Source organism: Cricetulus griseus, chromosome 3, assembly GCF_003668045.3.
Source record: "Cricetulus griseus strain 17A/GY chromosome 3, alternate assembly CriGri-PICRH-1.0, whole genome shotgun sequence".
Taxonomy (NCBI): Eukaryota; Metazoa; Chordata; class Mammalia; order Rodentia; family Cricetidae; genus Cricetulus; species Cricetulus griseus.
In genome coordinates this window covers 200,070,735-200,091,255 of record NC_048596.1, presented here as the reverse complement: position 1 = coordinate 200,091,255, position 20,521 = coordinate 200,070,735, and the positions used below count along the sequence as shown (strand labels likewise).

Sequence of the window (20,521 nt, the reverse complement as noted above, 5' to 3'; positions counted from 1 at the left end):
ACCCTGCGGGAGATAGGAAGGGAGTCTCTACCCTGTGGGAGACAGGAAGAGCTGCTTTCTGAGTCACAAGAGATGTGCTAGGGGTTCTTGGATGGGAGTTTAAACCAAGAAAATTTCCTTCTCTAGTTCCCCTCCTTGACTCTCTGGGATGCAACATGAGACCCTTTTAGCACAAACCTTAGCACCAGACCAGGAGATAAGGGTTGCTCCTACTTGTTCTCTTCCCTTCTCAATCTAAATTACTCTTTCCCCCCAAAAAACCTTAATTGTATAAAACATGCTTCAGCCTGGTCCTATCTTTAAAGAAAGAAAGAAAGAAAGAAAGAAAGAAAGAAAGAAAGAAAGAAAGAGCCAGGCAGTGGTGGTGGCACACGCCTTTAATCCCAGCACTAGGGAGGCAGAGGCAGGAGTTCGAGACCAGCCTGGTCTATAAGAGCTAGTTCCAGGACAGCCTCCAAAAGCCACAGAGAAACCCTGTCTCGAAAAACCAAAAAAGAGAGAGAGAGAGAGAGAGAGAGAGAGAGAGAGAGAGAGAGAAAGAAAGAGAAAGAAAGAAAGAAAAAGAAAGAAAGAAAGAGGGGCAGACAAAGGCAAAGAAAAAGAACTCTCCAATACCAGGCAGAGATCTGACAGCAGTGACTTTATTAAGTATACCCCCTCCAAATATAAACACAACCCAGTAAAAAACAAAACAAAACAAACCATAAAACATCGGGCCTGGAGCCATAATAAAACAGAGACAAATGAGCAACACAAATACAGAGGTTGCTTAAATGGGGAAGACAGAGCCAAGTGGACTCATGTGGAGCGGGGGACGGCCATAAATACTGAAGGACTTTCACCTGGTAGCCCTAGGGTGCCCTAATGAGCTGGTGGGAAGCAAAGCTAGGGGCAGTGTCAGTAGCTAGATGGCTCTGGGGGACAGACGCAGCTTGTCTTGGCCCTGGCTGCCACTTGGCCCCACACCCCAGCTGTGAGCAACTTCACTTGGGCCCCTGGGCTTCAGATTCCTCATCATCATCTTCATACATTTCACCCTCCTCCTCCGCTGTGGCATCCTGGTATTGCTGGTACTCAGATACCAGGTCATTCATGTTGCTCTCAGCCTCCGTGAACTCCATCTCATCCATACCCTCGCCTGTGTACCAGTGAAGGAAGGCCTTGCGCCGGAACATGGCTGTAAACTGCTCTGAGATGCGTTTGAACAGCTCCTGGATGGCTGTGCTGTTGCCAATGAAGGTGGATGACATCTTGAGCCCACGGGGTGGGATATCACACACTGCTACCTTGACGTTGTTGGGGATCCACTCCACAAAGTAACTACTGTTCTTACTCTGGATGGCCAGCATCTGCTCATCCACCTCCTTCATGGACATGCGCCCACGGAAGACAGTAGCCACTGTCAGGTAACGGCCATGGCGTGGGTCACAGGCGGCCATCATATTCTTGGCATCGAACATCTGCTGGGTGAGCTCAGGCACTGTCAGGGCACGGTATTGCTGGCTGCCCCGGGCTGTAAGTGGGGCAAAGCCAGGCATGAAGAAATGCAAGCGAGGGAAGGGCACCATGTTGACAGCCAGCTTGCGGAGGTCAGCATTGAGTTGACCAGGGAATCGGAGGGAGGTGGTCACCCCGCTCATGGTGGCAGACACAAGGTGGTTGAGGTCCCCATAGGTGGGTGTGGCCAGCTTGAGGGTGCGGAAGCAGATGTCGTAGAGGGCCTCGTTGTCGATACAGTAGGTCTCATCAGTGTTCTCCACAAGCTGGTGGATGGACAGAGTGGCATTGTAGGGTTCCACCACAGTGTCGGACACTTTGGGTGAGGGCACCACGCTGAAGGTGTTCATGATGCGGTCAGGGTATTCCTCACGCACCTTGCTGATGAGCAGTGTGCCCATGCCTGAGCCTGTGCCCCCACCCAGTGAGTGTGTCAGCTGGAAGCCCTGCAGGCAGTCGCAATTCTCACACTCCTTCCGCACAACATCCAGGACTGAGTCCACCAGCTCTGCGCCCTCAGTGTAGTGCCCTTTGGCCCAGTTGTTGCCAGCGCCACTCTGACCTATAGAGACAGAAGAGGCAGGTGATAGGAACGTTCAAGGGTCTACAGTATAGACCTCTAGGACCTGCCAAGCACCCTAGAAGAAGGGTGGTTCCCCTGTGGTCTATAAAATGTACACTGTGCTAATACACCTCCTCATTCCACCTGAGCTGCATAGTTGAGTTGTGGGCATCTCAGCTGCAGGAGCTGCGAACAGGGCAGGGAGCATCTGGGATAAGGCCAGGTTTCCCTCTCAGGCTCACCTTTCCTCCAACTGGTCTGCTGAAGGGAGATAAAGGCTGTCCTTTATTCAGCCACTTTGCTTACTCCCCTCACTCCTCTAAGCCAAATACTCCTCTTGTTCAGAATAAAAAGAAACTCCGAGCATCTATTGTGGCTGGGGTCTGGCTAAGAACTGGCACCAACGAGTCTAGTGCTTTAAAAACAACACATTTGTTTCTTTAAAAAGAGAGAATATGGACATGTGTGGATGTGCACGTGCCACGGCACACATGTGACAGTCAGAAGACAGCTTACAGGAGTTGGTTCTCTCTTTCAACCACCTGGGTCCCAGGGATGGAACTCAGATCACCAAGTTTGACGGCAAGTCCCTTTACCTGCTGAGCCATTTTACTGGCTCAAGGTCTTGAAAGCAGAAGTGAGGTGAGACTGTCTTCCTGTGTCAAGCACTGAGGATCTGTCACTGGGCACAGACTCAAGGATCCTGACCTCTTGACACATGCTCATAAAGTGGAGCCCTCCCAAGACCCCACTTTTGTCCGCATTCTTTGTAAAATGTTGAGAGGGATTATTTCTTACACAGAATCCTTCATCTGGACCTCCAATTCTCATAGTAAAATGGAAAGTCATTTTCACCCTCCAGGTCCCAGTGAAGAATAGTTGACTTCATCCCCTTTTAGGCACTCTGCCTCTGTTGACCTGGGTTTGCCAGGCCCGAGTTTCTGTCATCAGAGCCTGGAGCAGAGGAACTTACCAAAGATAAAGTTGTCAGGCCTGAATAGGTGCCCAAAGGCCCCAGACCGCACACTATCCATGGTTCCAGGTTCCAGGTCCACCAGAATGGCTCTGGGCACATATTTGTGAGCTGAGAGGAGAGAGGATTCAGTGGTGTGAGTTAAAGAGTCAGGGGAATCTATCTGCTTCCCCCAGAATCCTGCCCTCAGCCTGCCAGTCTCCTGCTCTCACCCTAAGAGCTGGAACTTTTTTTTTTTTTTTTTTTTTTTTTTTTGAGACAGGGTTTCTTTGTGTAACAGTTCTGGCTGTCCTGGAACTCAACTTTGTGGACCAGACCTCGATCTCATTGAGATCCACTGCCTCTGCCTCCCAAGCTCTGGGATTAAAGGCATGCACCACCACCACCCAGCTTTGGAACTTGTATTATAGGCATGGACACAGGGTAAGCGCAGGCTTGGCCATGGGTGTGATGACTGCTCTAGGATCAAGTCCTGTCTATCACCGGACTACTCAAAACCACCACCATCATTAAATGTACTTACATCTTACTCCATGGTATTAACTCTTTATAGTGTGTCTCATTTCCAGTCATACCTGCTAGCCTCTTGGTCAATGGCTGTTAGGACTCAATTTACCCAGGGGCCCTTCTTGCCAGGGTCAGGATGGATGTGAAGTGGTACTCACAAGAGGCCTCATTGTAGTACACGCTGATGCGTTCCAGCTGTAGGTCTGAGTCTCCCACATAGTTCCCACTGGGGTCTATGCCGTGCTCATCACTGATGACTTCCCAGAACTGTTTGAGGACAGAAGAAAAGAGTTCAGCGGGCACTTGTGATCCTACTAGGCCTTTTCTCTTCTGAAATCTTAAAGCCCTCGGTGCACAAGTAGAACTTTGGGACCCTACTAGACTCAACATAAGGCTTTAGAAAAGAATAAAAATGCATACCTACTCTGCATTATCTGGCTAACATTGCTAGGCCCCCAGGGTGACTAGGATTCAGCCCACACCAACAGGTTCTAGCCAGCTCTGCACCTGTAGGGAAATGCAGATATCTCCTGGGGTTCTTTTTATTCTTTCTTTTCAAGAAAGGAACTGGAGGCACCCAAAGGGTAGAAAGTTGCCCAGAGCTGCTGGTAGAGCAGGACACAGGCCAGATCCAGCATCAGGTTCTCAGTCACTACATGTGACCCTCAGTGCCAGTGCAAGCCATGCACACTGTCAGGTTCCATTGGTGCCTGGTATATCGCTGGTCTCAGGCAGTGTGACCCACAACTGGATCTGCAGAAGAGCCCCAGGAATCTCCAGCAGCATAATGGTTTGTCTGAGGTCATGTACCTTATCTAGGAGCCTGGCAACACCCAGGAATATCAGCTTACAAGCTGTTACACTCAGTAGTGAGCCCCTTGCACAAGATCGCAATGCTCACCACCACCACCCTCACTTCAGCAGGGCAAGGCAGCACAGAGCATGGTCTAAGATTCAGAGTTCACAGTTGCCCCACAAGGGCTTGCTGTGCTGTGGTGTCTCTGTACAATGGGCTGTCTCTATGACAACAGGTTCTTGTGAGAACACAGTTAATCTACAAGGGGCATACAAGCAGCTGTGGCAGATAATCACCACTGTATATAGTCCTGGGGCCCAGGGAATACAAGGCCTATAGACAGGAAAACACTTCACCAGGGCACACGGGTTACCAGGCCAGCAACAGCCTCTTTGGCTGTGAGACCCTCCATCATTGCCTATTTGTTACAAAAGGCCTCTACCTGGGAGACACGTGGAGAAAAAGATTGATAAACGTGGAAAGCAGGTTAGAAAACAGTCTGCATGTGCTTGTCTATATTTGGATGTCAGAGACATCCTGGGGACATGGTCTTGGGGCTGAGAGAAAAAGAATTTTAACTGTCTACCCTTTGGTGACACTGGACTTTCGTCATGTGCACATTAGCTTTTATTTATTTATTTATTTATTTATTTATTTATTTATTTATTTTTTCAAGACAGGATTTTCTGTGTAGTCTTGGCAGTCCTGGAGTTCACTCAGTCTAGTCTGACTGGCCTTGGACTCAAAGATCCACCTGCCTCTGCCTCCCCAGAACTGGGATTAAAGGTGGGAGCCACTGACCCAGCTATACTAATTTTTAATTTAAAACAATGAGGCTGGAGAACATGGCTGTTCTTATAGAAGACTCAAATTCAGCAGGACTATACGGAGAAATCCTGTCTCAAAAAACCAAATACATAAATAAAATAAAACAAATAAATAAGAAGAGCTGGAGAGATGGCTCAGAGGTGAAGAACACTGACGGCTCTTCCAGAGGTCCTGAGTTGAATTCCCAGCAACCACATGGTGGCTCACAACCATCTGTAAAGAGATCTGGTGCCCTCTTCTGGCCAGCAGGTATACATACAGACAGAACACTATATATAATAAATAAATCGAGAGAGAGAGAGAGAGAGAGAGAGAGAGAGAGAGAGAGAGAGAGAGACTCAATTTCAGTTCCAAGCATCACCCACATGGTAGCTCACAACCATTTGTACCTCCAGTTTCAGAAGTCTGATGATGCCCTCTTCTGACCTCTATTTGCACCAGGCATGTACACACACACACACACACACACACACACACACACACACACACAAATAAAAATTAAAAAAAAAGATAGGTTACCTTATCTGCAGGTCTTATTTTGTTTTATTATTATTATTATTATTATTATTATTATTATTTATTATAAACAAGGTCTTGCTGAGCAGTGGTGATGCATGCCTTTAATCCCAGCACTTGGGAGGCAGAGGCAGGCAGATCTCTGAGTTTGAGGCCAGCCTGGTCTACAAAGTAAGTTCCAGGGCAGCTAGGGCTACACAGAAAAACAAACAAACAAAAAAACGAAACAATGTTCTTGATATGTGACCCAAGCTGAAACAATCTTAACAATCTTCCTGCCTCAGCCTCTGCAGTGCTGGCACTGTGTGTGGGTGTGCAATAGCATGCTCAGTTCTTGGAGCATTTCAGTTTTTGCTTTGTTCACTCTGCTGGAGATCAAACTTAAAGGCCTCTTACATGCTAAAGAAACAAACATTTTAACACTGAGCTACATCTCCAGCCTGTGCTTCAATTTTTCCTTGAAAAAATATATCAACAATTGATTCTGTAAATTAAAAGTAATAAAATGAAATTCAAAATAAAATATTCCCGGCTTCAATGGTATAGAGCTGTAAACCCAGTACTTAGAAGGCTGAGGCTAGAGGATCATGAGTTCAAGGCCAGTCTGGGCTACATATTGAGAGGCTAACATAAAATAACACAAATAAAATAAAACCTAGTATGAAAATATTACTACATAGAAAATAAGAAAATTTATATAATTATTTAAATTAAATGAATATAATTATTTAAATTAAGTAGCATCACTGCAGAAAAGAAAACCACCAGGTGTTGTGAACCCAATCTAAACCCACCCTGATTCAGCCTCTCTTAGACCCCAGGTTCCAGCCCTCAAACCACAGTGCTGCTGTCCGAGGTGCTGACCCACTTGGGGTGTAGGCCTCAGGGTAGTGGAACATGAGTGCAAGCAGAGTTGTGATGCATGGCTCCCGAAGAGAGCTTCCAAGAGCCCCCAAAGATGTTCAGTTCTCCTGGAACTCTAAGTACCCTCCTCACCAGGACCATTAGCTCTCAGGTGGGTCACACCCTCCAAAGGCTCCTGCTTGGGGGCAGGTGGCATTAGGCAGCTGATGGGGCACAGACAAGAAGTGTAGACAAAGGCACCATAAAGACATTTTCTAAGGGACTCCTTTATAGGAGAATGAATCTAGGCTCTCAGGCCCCAGAAAAGGGAACAATAAGGATAGCCCAGTCACATCTGCTCCTTTTGATGGGGGTACATGTCAACACCCACATGGACACATCTGCACACACCTATACTAAAATTCCTGCCTTGCTCAAATCCATGGTGTGATCCAAGGCAAGTGACTCAACTTCTAGAACTTTCATCTTTCTCAGCCTTAAGGGAAGGTGATACCCACACCACGCTCTTCACGAGGTGTAATAACGGCACCAGACCCAGGGATTTAACTCTCGGGAGGTGATAACACTGCATAGCTAATGCACCGCTTCTGCTGTTTCCAAGCATTTCCACCTGGCCTCACACTTCTCTTCCTGTCTCCACTCCACCCACACCTCTACCCAGTCACCTCTCCAAAGCCTGTGGCCCTTTGTGCTAAGATAGGCACTACCCAAGGACCAATAAGCAAAAAAAGCAACCCTCCGTAGCCACTCTCTCAGTTCCTGCAGGTGGCAGGGAAAAACTTTCCCCACTGCAGCTCACACCAGAGACCCTAAAGCCAGCTACAAAAATAGGAAGTAAATCTGGCCAAGGAAGTTCATAGTGCCTGGGGCAGATGCTAAGCAGGTAAATCCCCATGGGGCCTGGCCCTTCAGTCTGGTCTCTAGGAGATCTTCTAGGGCAGAGGGCTGGATGGAAACTGCTAAAATGCCTTGTATTGATTACTATGAAGGGAAACAATGGAAAAGGAAGACACCCCTCCCCAGATAATTTACTCATTATTTGCATTGTTAAAAAAGGATCAGGTATTCAAAAATTTACACACATCTAAATTAAAAAACAAACAAACAAATAAAAAAAAAGAAACACCAAAATCCCCAAAAGAATAAAAAAGGGGAAACCTAAGGGCCATAGTGCTGAGAAACAGAACAAACCTCAGCTGAGTCCAGCACTCAGGCCTCTTCCACAGCTCAAACTCCTCCAACAGACAGGGCCTGGGTGTGGACCTGACTTCTAGGACCTTGCTAAACAGAAGCCCTTGTAGGAGCACAGTACAGCATCAGTTCCAGCACAGGAGGGTCACCAAATAGGCCTTAAGATCCTCCCACCCCCCATCCCCCCCCCACTCCGGCGCCTTTGCAGGAGCAGATGTTCAGGGAAGGCCTGGCACCTGTGACCACATTAATGAGCCCTCACCCTCCCTTCAGGCCAGGGCAGCTGTCAGTGATTACCCCAGGAGTCCTGATTTGATCTGAGGCTCCTGCCTTAGCTTCCCCTGTATGCCCCCCTCCCCACGTTCCCCTCCAGAATAGGAACAGCTGTCTCCTCTGTGATTAGGGCGCCTCCCTAGTGCTGCTTCCCTCCCCCCTAACTAAAGGAACCTCCACCCTAGAGCCAAACTTGCAATTTACATGTCAGCCACGTGACTGCCCCAGCCCATGATAATTAGCTTTTTGTTCCTGCCTGGTTTCTATGGTAACAGCCTCCAGAGGTAATCTTTGCTTCGTCCCCTCCCTTCCAGGACCTGTCTACCCCACCTCCTCCTTTGGGAACTAACTATACACCATCCCTGAGCTATGTCCAGCATCCATCTGGACAAAGCTCCATCTCAAATATGGGGCTTAAACAATAGTTCAGAAGGAAGAATGAGGCAGCTGACCCCACCCACTCAGACCCAACCCAGCTCCAGATTGGGCTTCTGCAGGGATCAAGTGGTTCTATCTTCCACTTGCTGTGTGACCTTGAGTAAGAAACAGCCTCCTAGGACTAGGAAACAGGACAGCTACCTCACTAATCATAGCAGGGATGTATTGTCACTGCACCAACACCCCCCCCCCCATTTTTTTTTTCCTCAGCTCTACACCTGGAGGTGGGCTGACAGTAGCGGGGAAATAGAGGCTATCCTTGCAGTCGGCTTTGTTCTGCGCTCAGTCCCTACTGGGAGGCCTTGGGAGGGCACAGTTAGAGATGGGAGATTTGCACAGCTGGGAGAGTTCAGTTCTGGACCAAGGTCATCCGAGTCCAGGCCTAACCCCTCCAACAAAGGAACAGGGTGGGGCAAGGAAGCTGAGGGTGATCTGAGCAAGGCTGACGATGTGAGGGCGGCCTGGCTCCTTGAAGACGTCCTATTCTCCAGTGGGGGTTCGGGCATGTACAGTCATTATGGCTTTAGGGGAGAGCCCCACCCAAAGTTGCCCGACACACCCATCTTACTCAAGGCTTAAGTGGCTGTCTCAAAGAAGGCCACGCCCAGTAGGCGCCCCCAACCATATCCTCTGTACCTGCTGGAGCCATGGTGTGTGGGGGTGAGCAGAATGGATGGAAGTAAGAATCAGAAGGGTTGCCTCTAGCTGTCCACGCAACCTGGGCGCGGAGCAGAGCGAGGCGAGTGAGGGGAGCTGATTAGGGATCCCGGGGTCCCAGGAGCCGGGCAAGGGGCTGGGGCTCTTCCCTTTGTTCCTCCGGCAGCTCCCAGAACAGCCTCTCTCTTCCCCACCCCCCACCCCCCGCCCCACTGGGGCTGGCGCTCGTGGGGACGCAGGACGCCGGACGGCTCAGCCTCACCTTGGCCCCTATCTGGTTGCCGCACTGGCCGGCCTGGATGTGCACGATCTCCCTCATGCTGACTTCAAACGGCTAGAGTTGAGAAGCAGGCGGACAGCGGGCTGCGGAGGATCGGTGGCCTCTGCCGTGCCCTCTTATAAGAGGCTGCCCCGCCTTCGCTAGCTGATGTCAGCGCTGCGGACCAATGCTGGGGCGCCGCCGCAGAATGCGGCAGGCTCTGCAGCATCAGCACCACGCATCGAGATCCGCCCGCACAATGCGGAGCATGTCTGGCCGCGCCTTCGGAGGAGGGCCTTCGGCTCTGGGGACAATAGAGCTCAGGCCCCTCAGTGCCCCACCCTATAGCTGCCCTCCTCATGTCGTCCCTGCCCCATCCCCACCCTGCAGCTTTGTGAGAAGGGTCTTTCTTACTCTCATGTGCTTAAGAATCAAGACCCATATTCTCTGAGTTTGCTGGGTCCCTCGTGGTGGAGGAGGCTGAGAAAGCTGGAGCCTCCCTGATACTTATGTGCAGACCTGGGAATGCAAGTCAGGAGGGTGGTGGATTATAGCTCCAATTCTGAGGTCACTGTTTTCTGGACGACAGAGGGCTACCAGCCGATTGCTCCACAAAGGGCTGGCCTGAGGGTGCAGGTGTACCTGGGATGCGAGGATACACAGCACCTGGCAAGTAACCCTGCTTCATGAATATCAGCGTGGACAATTCACATACGGACATACAAGCCAGTCAGGGGAAGACACTGAGCAGTGTTTCCTGTCTGAACCATCCCTGCCGTCATTGATACCCCCTCCCTTTCACTTTTGGTACAAGTGAGGGTGTGAAGAGGGGGCATGGAGTGAGCTGGAGCTACCTAGGTAAGGAGACTGTGTGTGACGGGGGCCCATTGGGAGGAAGAGTCAAATGGTCAGAAGAGGACATGCAATGTGTTCACATACAACACTGATTTAATATTCATCTAGGGTCAGCGGCACCTTCGGAGGACCTTTTGATATTTCAATGACAGAAATTCTTCTGGAAGATTAAGACAGTACTACCATGCATGGATGGTCCAAAAAACACTCATTTCACAAGAGCAGCTAAAAACAATTTGCTGGTGCCTTTGTCCAGTTTGCATGGGTGTGCTGGATAGAGTGGCTGTGCACACAACTCTTCTCGAGGATAAGCTTCTGAGTTAGCTGAGTTTAGAAATGGGTCTTTTGTTCTCAAGACATGCCCCTCCCCCACAACGTGTCCATGATGTGGCTTTCTGTAGTTGGTTTCCAGCTGGCCTGGTTCAAGAAGTCCTGGGTGAGCACCTGGCTCTGTCTCCTTGTCTGGACAGGCAAGATGCTTGGAAACATCCAGAGGTCTGGGCTGCCTCCCTGTCAGATGACATCAGGCTAGGCCAGCTCCCCGTGTCCCCAGAGAATTATGGTGCCAGGATAAAGGCTGACTCATGGTCCTATCTTCCAGCAAAGGCTGGCTCTGCCGGGAACCAGCTTCCAATCTCAGTCCAGCAGGGCTGGAGCTGATAGTGTGGATAGGGTCTGGCTTGATGCCACTTCCAGTCTTAGAGGTGGTTGAGGGCACATTAGTCCAGACTAAGGCCACCCCAGGAAGGAGGACAGTGGAGTGCTTAGCATCCTTGGGGGACCCAAGATAAAGACTCTGCAGTAGGAATTCCAGGTTGTAGCAGTAGAAGAGTTTGGGGATCTGCCCATTCCACAGCAGCAAGAACTGTAGTTCACCCCATGTGCCACACCCTGACACTCAAATACCCTTAAGCTCCTAGGCATCCTCCTCTATCCTGAGAGACCTAGTCTAAATACTTCCCAAGGCTGGCAGAGCACTGCCACCACCATGACCTCCCAGAAGGGCAGTGTTGGGTAGAAACAGATCCCAACCTCTGGCCTATCCTATGCTATAGGCTCCTCAGGGTAGCTCAGTGTAGAATGATAGCATTTTGTGCCATGGCTGAAGGTGCTACAGGAATGAGACCAGCAAAGGGGCAGGCTCTGGCCAAGGTTACCGATGGGTCATATCAGGGGCTGAGACTCTGTGGTCCTGCTGCAATGTATGGCTGAACTGAGAGGAGACTCAACAATCTTGTCACCATAGACTAAGTAGAGGCTTTTGAACCTGAGGCCCCCTGCTCTGTTCTGGAGTTTATAGTAATACAGAGGAAGCCAAGAGGGCCTGATGAGGATACTTGGTGTGCTTTCAGGCTGTGGATTCCTAATTCAGGCAGGCAGCTGAGGCTTCTGAGACTCCCTTCTTCCTATCCGGACTGCTCTCCCTACCCTTTTCCCACACAAACTTCAAGCAACTTCTGGACAGAGCCAGGGAAGATAGTGATGAGACTCCATCTGAGTTTAATATTTCAGAGCTACAGGCTGTGGTCACCAATAGGCCAACAGCCTCTACTGAGGCCAGAGGCACTTGCTGAAATAGCCTGTTGGGGGTGAGCAGTTGGGTCCCCACCTTTTGGGATTCCCATGAGCCATACAACTGTTGGTTTTTTGTTTGTTTGTTTTTCGAGACAGGGTTTCTCTGTGTAACAGCCCTGGCTGTCCTGAAACTCACAAAGAGCCACCTGCCGAGTGGGTGCTGGGATCCCATCTGATGAGTGCTGGGATTAAAGGCTACAACTAGTCTTTAGGTCAGTCCCACTTCCCCAGTGCAGACGGGCAGATCTCTCGTACAAGACGCACATTCTGCAATTCTGGTCCTTTTATCGAGGAAGGGCCTCACTTGTTTAAGCAGCCTATGCATGATTATGGCTGGATTTTCCTGGCCACAAATTCCCCTTTCAGAAGCCCTCACCAGAAGCACTCCTTCATGGCTCTTGTCATTCTTTCAATTCGGACACTTCCTGTCCATCCCAGTAGTAGAGGGCCCAGTCTGAGTGATCTGAAGAGCGGGTGGGGGCTGTCCAGTCAGTGGGTAGAGGTGAAGCTCTTTGGAGGCTCCTGTTTCTTCAGGAGCATGGTCTGACCCTTGCCTAGAGCTAGAATCCCCCCCCACCCCCCACCCCCGCTTCTTCCATTTCCCACTGCAGTCACATTTCACCTTTTTCCTGGTCCCAGGCAGTTTGTGTTTCTATTTTAAAGTTCATCTAGTCCACCCCTGGACAAATGGAGATCTGGAAGGGACAATATAGTACCTGTGGTCTCACAGGACACAGGCCACTGGATAGCATTGTCACCCTCTGCCTAGCACCCTGGCCATGAGACCAAAAGCCACCTCCCTGCTCACCATGAGCACAGCAGCACCTCCCTGAGTGTCATGCGGAGCTCCTGGCTTCGAAAAGCATAGATGAGGGGATCAACGATGGAGCTGAAGATGATGAGAATGAGGAACAGGTTGAAGTTCTTAAAGACGCAGCTGCAGGTGGGGTGCTGAGGGCAGAGGACAATGAGTGAGAGGTGCAGGAAGAAGGGGCCCCAGCATAGAAAGAAAATTCCCAAAAGGATAGTAAGGGTGGCAGCACCCTTAAGGCAGAAGCCGTGGCGGGTGGAGCGCTGCCTCTTGTGGAGCTGGGCTATCCCCTGAGCATGCTGGCATGCTCGAGTGAGCATGTGGACATACAGAATTGCCATGAGTGCCAGCATGGCTAGGAAGAAAGTGACAAGGCAGATTAGGACAGCTGTGTGATTGTAGTAAGTGATAAATAGGGTGCTGAAGAAGATGCTGGCCACCCAGATGCCCACGATGGCCCGTCGTGCCCGGGGCAGTGTCACAATGCTGTGGTAACGCAGTGCATAGAAGATGGAGATGTAGCGGTCTATGGCAATGACACCAAGGAAGCAAAGACTGGACACCATGGAGCCGCAGATGAGCACGTCAATGACATTGTCCAGTTGTTGCACCAGAGCAGCCCGGGTCACCAGGGCCCCTGCCTCCAGCAGCAAGATGACAGCAGTCTCCAGCACGATGCTTATACTCACCATCAGGTCAGACAGGGCCAGACAGCAGATGAAGCAATACATGGGCGAGTGCAGGTTGCGGTTTTTGGTGATGGCTATCACAACCAGCACATTCTCCACCAGACTCACCAGCCCCAGGCTGAGGAAGAGGCCATCCGGGATAGACACCTGCAGGCACCAAGGACCTGTCTGGTTGGTGGCCTGTCCAAGGTGAGGGGTGGCTGTGGAAGTGGAGTTGAGAGAACCCAGAAGCCTCTTCTGGGGCCCCTGAGTGGGCATAGTCTTGTCCAGGAAGTAGGAAGCAGTCAGTGGAGGCTTCAGCTCCAGGTGGTATCAGCCGTCCTGTGTCCTACTCAGCTCATGGTGTCATCAGGGGTCTCTGATGGTCCTCACACCTGCCTCTTCTCATCTGGGCACTCTATGATTTTCCTTCACACTTGCCCTTTCTGGCTGGACAGGTCAGCTTAGGCATGGCACAGACATAATCCAGACGCTCCTTGGCTAACGCCCTGAGCTCTGCTCATGGAGTCTCACCACCAGTGTGATAGAGAGAGTCTAGCCTTCTGCTGCTCTCCCTGCCTCTTCCCAGGAAGTGGCTCAGATAGACATTTCTAAACTTGGCACCTCCCAACTTCTGGGCCCCCTGCCTCCCCAATCAAGGGTAGGCTGAGGTCGGGGGGGGGGGGAGAATGGAGCCTTTCTCTGAATCTTTTAACTCATTCCCAGAGCCCCTCCCCCCAAGGGCGGCCACATGATGGGCATGTGCCCCAGCACCCTGGACTGCCTCTAGGGGGCATAAGCTGCACGGAGAAACTGGAAAACCTACCTCTAGACTCCAGTACAGGGTACTGTGTCTCCCTTTGTGTTTAAAGCCCCTGTTAACTCGCCAAATCCCTTTCAGGCATCCAGCTTCACTAGGACCTGCCCTGGGTGGACCTATGTAAGTCTCCAAACCTATCTCTAAGTCACTTTCTTGCCTATCTCTAAATCACTTTCTTGAGCTGTCCACAACCTCCTGCCTCTGTCACGCTGCTCTGCCTCAGGCAATCACAGGGTGTGGAAGAGGCACCCCCTCTCACCACCACTCTCGACTAGAAGCATGCCAAGGGCAGTGACACTTCTTTCTGAAACACAGGATGTGTACACATGTCACCAACTCAGCTACTGGATTCCAGGTAGCTTGAATTTAAGGCTCGACCAAGAAGAACCTTCAGTATCAGTGGTAACTGCAGGAACTACAGGAAGAGCTCAGGTAGACAAGAGCCCTATACCAATGGGCTCAGATGAGCTCTGGCAGGGCCAGTTGCACTCCAAGTCCCTCAAGACCCCAAGTTTGCTAAAGTTTCCTTCAGCTACAGTTCTGGGTGTGGCAGGAAGCTTGCCACTTCCTGGGAGATGACTGACTAGAGGGGATCCTGAGGCCATCCACCAGCATTCCTTAGTCACATCGACTCTCATGCTCATGGGTCCCTCCTCTCCCCACGGCACAACCCTTCCCTTGAGAAACCCCGTTTCCGTTGTGGAGCACATGCCAGCCCTGGAGCCAGGAACCACACCAGGGCAGACCTCTGTCTCCAGCCTCTTCGGGCCAGCAGCTGGGCATGTGACTATTCACAGTGGTCAGGACAGCAGGCAGGGGTGGCACCAACCCACGTCTAGCTGCTGCCGGACTTTCTCCATGGAACCTAGTGTGATTTCATCAGCACAAGATGCTCCCTTCCACATACATGTGAAGACAGCCAGCAGTGGAGTTAGAGGCAGGAATTAGCTGGAATGCACTTTCAGTTTTGTGATACTAGTGCTAAAAGTCCATTCTTTTTTTTTTTTTTTTTTTTGAGACAGGGCCTCACTATTATGTAACTCTGGTTGGCCTGGAATTCACTTGGTAGAGCAGGCTGGCCCAAAACACATCTGCCTACCTCTGCTGCCAGAGTGCTGATATTAAAGGTGTGCCCACCACTCCAGCTGAGTCTGTTCTTTCTCTCGCCTACTCTGACAACCTCTGGTCATAAGGTGCCCAGCCCTTTCACAGCCACTGTGAAAGTACACACTCTATGTATGTGAGCATCCACTAACAAATGTTAGTCATTTCTTACATCTGCATTTTGTACTTACCTTTTTGCTTTCACTTAACCCTGCAGTAAATGACAAATATAAAAGTGGCATGCTCCAAATTGAGTGTGGCCAGGACTACTTTCCCGAATCAATAAGTAAAATACAACTTACGCCAGTTACGTTGGGCCTTCCTGGGCCTCAGCAATATCAATTTTGTCTACCTTGGAACATTACGTGAAATGGAATCTTCCAGTTTGTACTCTGTTCACACTAAGAACCACTTTGTTATTTGGGTAACTAAAGCATTCAGGCTGTCTAGTGTCCATTATGTGAATGACTTGTGCTGGATATTTGGCAGCTTGTGGCCAACCTTATCCTGATCAGTGCTGTTGGAAGATCTTACAGGACATCGTTGGCAGACACAGGCGCATGTGCTTATGCTAAATGATACCTACCAATGGAACAATGCAGGCATGAGGTCGATCTTCAGCTTTAGCAGATCTGGTCAAACCACTTTCAAACTGGGGGGCTTGTCTCACAAACTGTGCTCACACCCTCAGGTGTACTGTGTCACAGGTATACAGGATGAGAAAGTGACTCTAGTCACTGAATGTCGCAAGCCTCACTGAAGAGCTCACTCTGCCATATTCATCCCAGGTGTCTGCCTCCTACAGCATGGGCCTTATTCTGCTTGTAGCTGAGAAGGGTCCCAGGTCTGATGGGGTGGGCAGGGCCATGGCTGGCCCCTAAAGCCACATGATGCCCGGGCACCCTAAAAGTAGCTGCAGGCCACTTTTCACTTCTGGGACTTGAAAGAGCAAGTGCCCCCTGCCCTAACTTCCTGTGCTGTCACATTTCAGAGATGTTGGTGTTTCTGGCTTCAGAATGAAGTCTTTGAGACAACCACAGTTCACCCTGCAGACAGCCTGACTTCAAAGGATGGGTAAACTGGACAGTCTCTGGCACAGGCAGCCACATCCTTTCTGGCAAGTCTCTGCAGAGGGGTGTTGAGAGGAAGGTGACCATGCCTTGGGATTCATTTTGAATTACAAAGACACAACTAGAATCTCCAGAGAAGGAAACAGTAAGGCAGAGCTGGGAAATCCAGTTGTGCTATGCTGTGGTGGGGAGATGGCAAAATTAGTCTTGGTACTGTCTGGATTGGATGAAGCTGAGTACCCCAAGCCTGAGTATACCTCAAGTTTGAGTTCTCAGTGGCTCTGGGAGAAGTACATGACAAATGGCACATAGGAGTGACTACCTACCTAGTAGGGGACACTACCTGCACAATGGTTAAGGGGGCTCTCTCCATGATGTAAAGAGCAGCCTGCATTCCAACAGGCAGACCCACCGGGGAGAGGCTCAGGGCTTCCCTTAGGAGATCCCCAAAATGCCTGGGCAGTGTGAACATGTCCCTTCTGGCTCTGGTCACAGAGGATAGCACAGCTCCTCAAGAAGCCCATGCCTGGGGCTGAAGAGATGGCTAGGCAGTTAAGAGCACTGGCTGTTCTTCTGGAAGACCCAGGTTTGATTTCCCACAAGGTGACTAAGAATTGTTTGTGACAGCCAGGCAGTGGTGGAGCACGCCTATAATCCCAGCACTTGGGAGGCAGAGGCAGGTGATCTCTGAATTTGAGACCACCCTGGTCTACGAGTTCCAGGACAGCCAGAGCTACACAGAAAAACCCTTTCTAACCCATCCTCCCCTGCTCCCCCCACCCCCACCAAAAAGAGAGTTGTTTGTGACTCTAGTTCCAGGGAATGCAACGCTCTTTTTGTCCGCCCTTTCCTGGTTTCTGTAGGCAACACATGCACATGGCGCACAGACAGACGCACATTCAGGCAAAACACCTATACACATAATAAAATAAAAGGTAAAAAGGCTATGTCACCATGTCTTTGTTTGAAAGTCATTCATTTCCTCTGAACTTTCTGTGGGAGACAGCAAACAGGTTTTCTCCCTGACTACATGAAAATACACAAATAACCAACAATTCTGCACAGGAGCACACAGGCAGGCACCTCTTGCTGAGACTGGGTCCAGGGAGGAGTGGGTTACACTATCACTCCCACCTGGGTGGCAGGGCAGACTTTAAAGCTGTAGATGACATGCAGATTAGGTGTGGTGGTGCACGCTTTTAACTAACATTTGGGAGGCGGAGGCAGGCGGATCTCTGAGGCCAGCCTGATCTACATAGCAAGTTCTAGGCCATCGAGGGCTACACATTGAGACTCTGTCTCAAAAAGTTACTTTTCCTGATGATCTGCAGATGACGTGAATGACTGGTTTTTATTTATCACCATTTGAAATGGATTCAGTTGAAAATTACTTAAGTCTGAGCAACACTTCTGAAGCCGATCATTTAATGGCCTCTCAGGATACAGGCCTGGAGGTGGGAAGTTTCCTGAAGGCCTAGGGCATCCTCTGCTTCTCTGTTCCTAGTACACTGGCTCTTCATTTTGGAGTTCATTGCCTCGTGGTTGTAGAATAGTTGCTGCAGCTCCAGATACCATATCCTCATCTGGATCGACTTACAGCTGCTGAAAGGAAGAGGCAGGATGCCAGGTTTTCTGTGCTTGCTTGTCATTTCCAGAAAACAAACACAATCCCCCCTCCCCTCAGCTGAAACTCACCAGAGGCCACTCCAACTTGGATTCAGACATTGAATTAGGACCATCTCAACAGTACCCCTCCCTGGGACTGGGTGTAGATCTCCCACCAAACCCAGGAGCAGGTGAGGCAACTGGTGTGGGGCTATGCCCCTCAGGCCTGCCCTCCCCAGGCCCCTGCTGACCCATGAGCACAAATAGTAGAACCTGTATCCAGACTTCATGGCCTTGCCAATTCATGCTGGAGAAAAAACAGAGACGCAGCACCAATTCATACGACATGTGACCTCTCACCAGGCACATATGTTGAACATACAACCCCCCTGCAAATGGCTAACTTAGAAATGGGCTGTGGCATTTAGGCTGACTACAGATGGATACAAGCCAGCCCTTAATGTCCTGCTGAGGGGACAGTGACCCAGGACCCTGCTCAGCCACATCATGTATATGTTGTATGCTAGGGCTAGAATTATGGGCGGTTGTGAGCTACTTGCCATGGGTGCTTAAAATCAAACCCTGATCCTCTGCAAAAGCACCAAGCACAGTAAGTACTTTTAACCACCAAGCTGCCCCCTTTTCATTTATTTGCTGTGTTTGTACAGGTGTGCACATGCCGCAATGTATGTGTGGAGGTCAGAGGACAACCTACAGGAGTTTGCTCTCAGGAGTTAGCACTCTCCATCCACCATATTGATCCTGGGGATTGAACACAGATTATTAGGCTTGGCAGCAAGTACCTTTACTCACTGAGCCATTTAGATGGCCCTCAGGACATTCCTGGAGTATGCTTTATCTGTACCTAGTCCATACCAGATGCATCCAGTGACGTCTGAAACAATGTCTGAGCTCCTAGGAAGCGATCAATGGACCAAGAATTAGGAGGGACCCCACTGGCCACCTCTCAGACTAGAGGCCATGGTAGTACCTCCTCCAGGCTTTGTACATGCAGAGATGGGCAGGGATGCCCAGAGCTACCTGACACAGCTTATAACATCTCAGTAGCTTGGATCTTTCCACAATCAGCTTGAGACATTGGCCTCTGTCCTGGCCTGGCCGTGGCCTCTGTTCCTGCCACTGGACTGGGGCTCTTGGTCACAGCTCCCCACTCATTCCTAGATCAAATACCCTGGATTCTGTAAAGCATCCCTGACCCGTCTAGGAAAATGTACTGCCTCAAAGTTGCTTCTTAAGAGTCTCTTTCAATTCCAGGCGCCTCATGCCCCAACCCCCTATTTTGAGATGGGGGTCTCATGTAACTAAGGCTGGCTTTGAACTTATAATGTAGCAGAGGATTGTAGGGAGAAATCCTGACTAGAGAGAGAGGTACCACTGACTACGCCCCCTTGGGCGTATAACAAGAGCTATGTAACAAGGGTTTAAGTAGGAGAGAGGTGCGCACCACGGGGCTCTCTCTTTAGCCTGGCTGGGCTGACTGGGAAGCATTTCAGGGCCCATCCTGCTCAGGTCAAACCTGGTCACTGGCTGCCTTGCGTGAGTACTTTTCCCCAATAACCTACTGTTTATCAACCTATTTCTGACTACACTCTGTAAACACCAATAGAGGATGACCTTAAACTTCAGTTCCTCCTGTCCCCCTCTCCTACCTCTTGAGTACTGAGATGACAGATGAACACCACCACCCCTGGTTTGTGCTGTGCAGGGGATCAATCCTGAGCTCTGTGCAACTGCACATCCCCAGACCTCTGAGTTTACTAATAGAATCCCTAGACTGGGACTATCATTCAATGGCAGATCATGTGCCAGGCCCTGGGTTTGATCCCCACCACTGCAAACATACTGAGTGTAGCATGTGTGGAAGGTTCATTGCCCTCTAGCAAGAAGCATGTGGGGTCCTTACACTGAAGACTCCGGGATAACCCCTTTCTATGCAATATGTTACAAATTCTGGAAGTGTGAGGCACACAATAGATGTATATGGTGTGGGGCTCACTGCTCCTCGACTATATTTGAGGCCACTGGAGGAAAAGCTTACTCATAGCAGAGTATAACCCACTCACATTTAGAGGGAAAACAAAAGACACGGGTAGATGACATGGTCAGCATTTCTACTTCAGGGAACTGGTTAATTCCAACCAGAAAAGAATCAGGAACATAATTGCACAGCTCTGGGCACAGCATCTGGACAGTCAGTCCCAGTCCCCCTCGCCCTCAGGATTGTCCTCCCGAGGCACCTCCTGGTCGTTGAAGTGGAAGTTGGCCATCATGTCACGTACGGCCAACATCAGCCTGTTCAAGCCTTGATTGCGGTTCGGACCCCTGGCCACTCCTTCCTCCAGCCTCTCCCCCTGAACAATGAGACATATCTAAGTGGGGGCTGTCTGTACAGATTTGAGACCCGGGGTTTAGTAGTCTGAGGCAGCTCAAGCCCCAATATTGGGCCTGTCCCCTCCCAAGGTCCCTACCCAGAAGAAGAAGCTCTAAAAAGCCAAATGTACATGTTTAACCATGGCCAACCTACCACGATGCTGAGCCATCTCTCAGCTTTACACTACTCACCTTGGAACAGCTACTGGAGTTTCAGCAGGCTAGTCCCCACTTCCTAAGCATGGCACCACAGGCAGGCAC

The 20,521-nt window shown here is 50.2% G+C and overlaps 2 protein-coding genes across 5 annotated transcripts in view; both read right to left on the bottom strand.

Moving 5' to 3' along the window:
- Positions 1-631: 631 nt before the first annotated feature.
- On the bottom strand, positions 632-14,351 carry LOC100760055 (tubulin beta-3 chain). Its single transcript, XM_035441702.1, has 7 exons — positions 12,600-14,351; positions 10,799-10,905; positions 9,547-9,665; positions 9,365-9,436; positions 3,698-3,869; positions 3,033-3,143; positions 632-2,059 (listed from the first exon to the last, which is right to left on the bottom strand). Exons 1-7 carry the CDS (start codon positions 13,547-13,549, stop codon positions 984-986), a joined length of 2,607 nt encoding a protein of 868 aa, XP_035297593.1. The 5' UTR covers positions 13,550-14,351; the 3' UTR covers positions 632-983.
- Positions 14,352-17,221: 2,870 nt separating this feature from the next.
- The window catches only part of Tcf25 (transcription factor 25), a 32,805-nt gene continuing 29,505 nt past the window's right edge, over positions 17,222-20,521 (bottom strand). The window contains exons 18-19 of one of the 4 annotated variants that reach the window (XR_003484408.2): positions 17,960-18,176; positions 17,222-17,866 (exon numbers count right to left, since the gene is read on the bottom strand). Coding sequence is in view for 3 of the 4 variants with exons in the window: in XM_027410587.2 (XP_027266388.1) it covers positions 20,083-20,241 (159 nt within the window). In the remaining variant the exon portion in view is untranslated. Of the gene's footprint in view, positions 17,867-17,959; positions 18,177-19,980; positions 20,242-20,521 lie in introns of those variants that run through there. The other 3 variants (XM_027410588.2, XM_027410589.2, XM_027410587.2) reach the window with 3 other exon arrangements.

Excerpts from the sequence above, each read along its gene's own strand:
- LOC100760055 (XM_035441702.1), bottom strand. The coding sequence starts at position 13,549 with ATGCCCACTCAGGGGCCCCAGAAGAGGCTTCTGGGTTCTCTCAACTCC. Across the intron at positions 9,666-10,798 it reads GCTGGAAGATAGGACCATGA|AGCCGAAGGCCCTCCTCCGA; the intron begins GTCAGCCTTTAT and ends TATTGTCCCCAG. Across the intron at positions 2,060-3,032 it reads GCCTGACAACTTTATCTTTG|GTCAGAGTGGCGCTGGCAAC; the intron begins GTAAGTTCCTCT and ends CTGTCTCTATAG.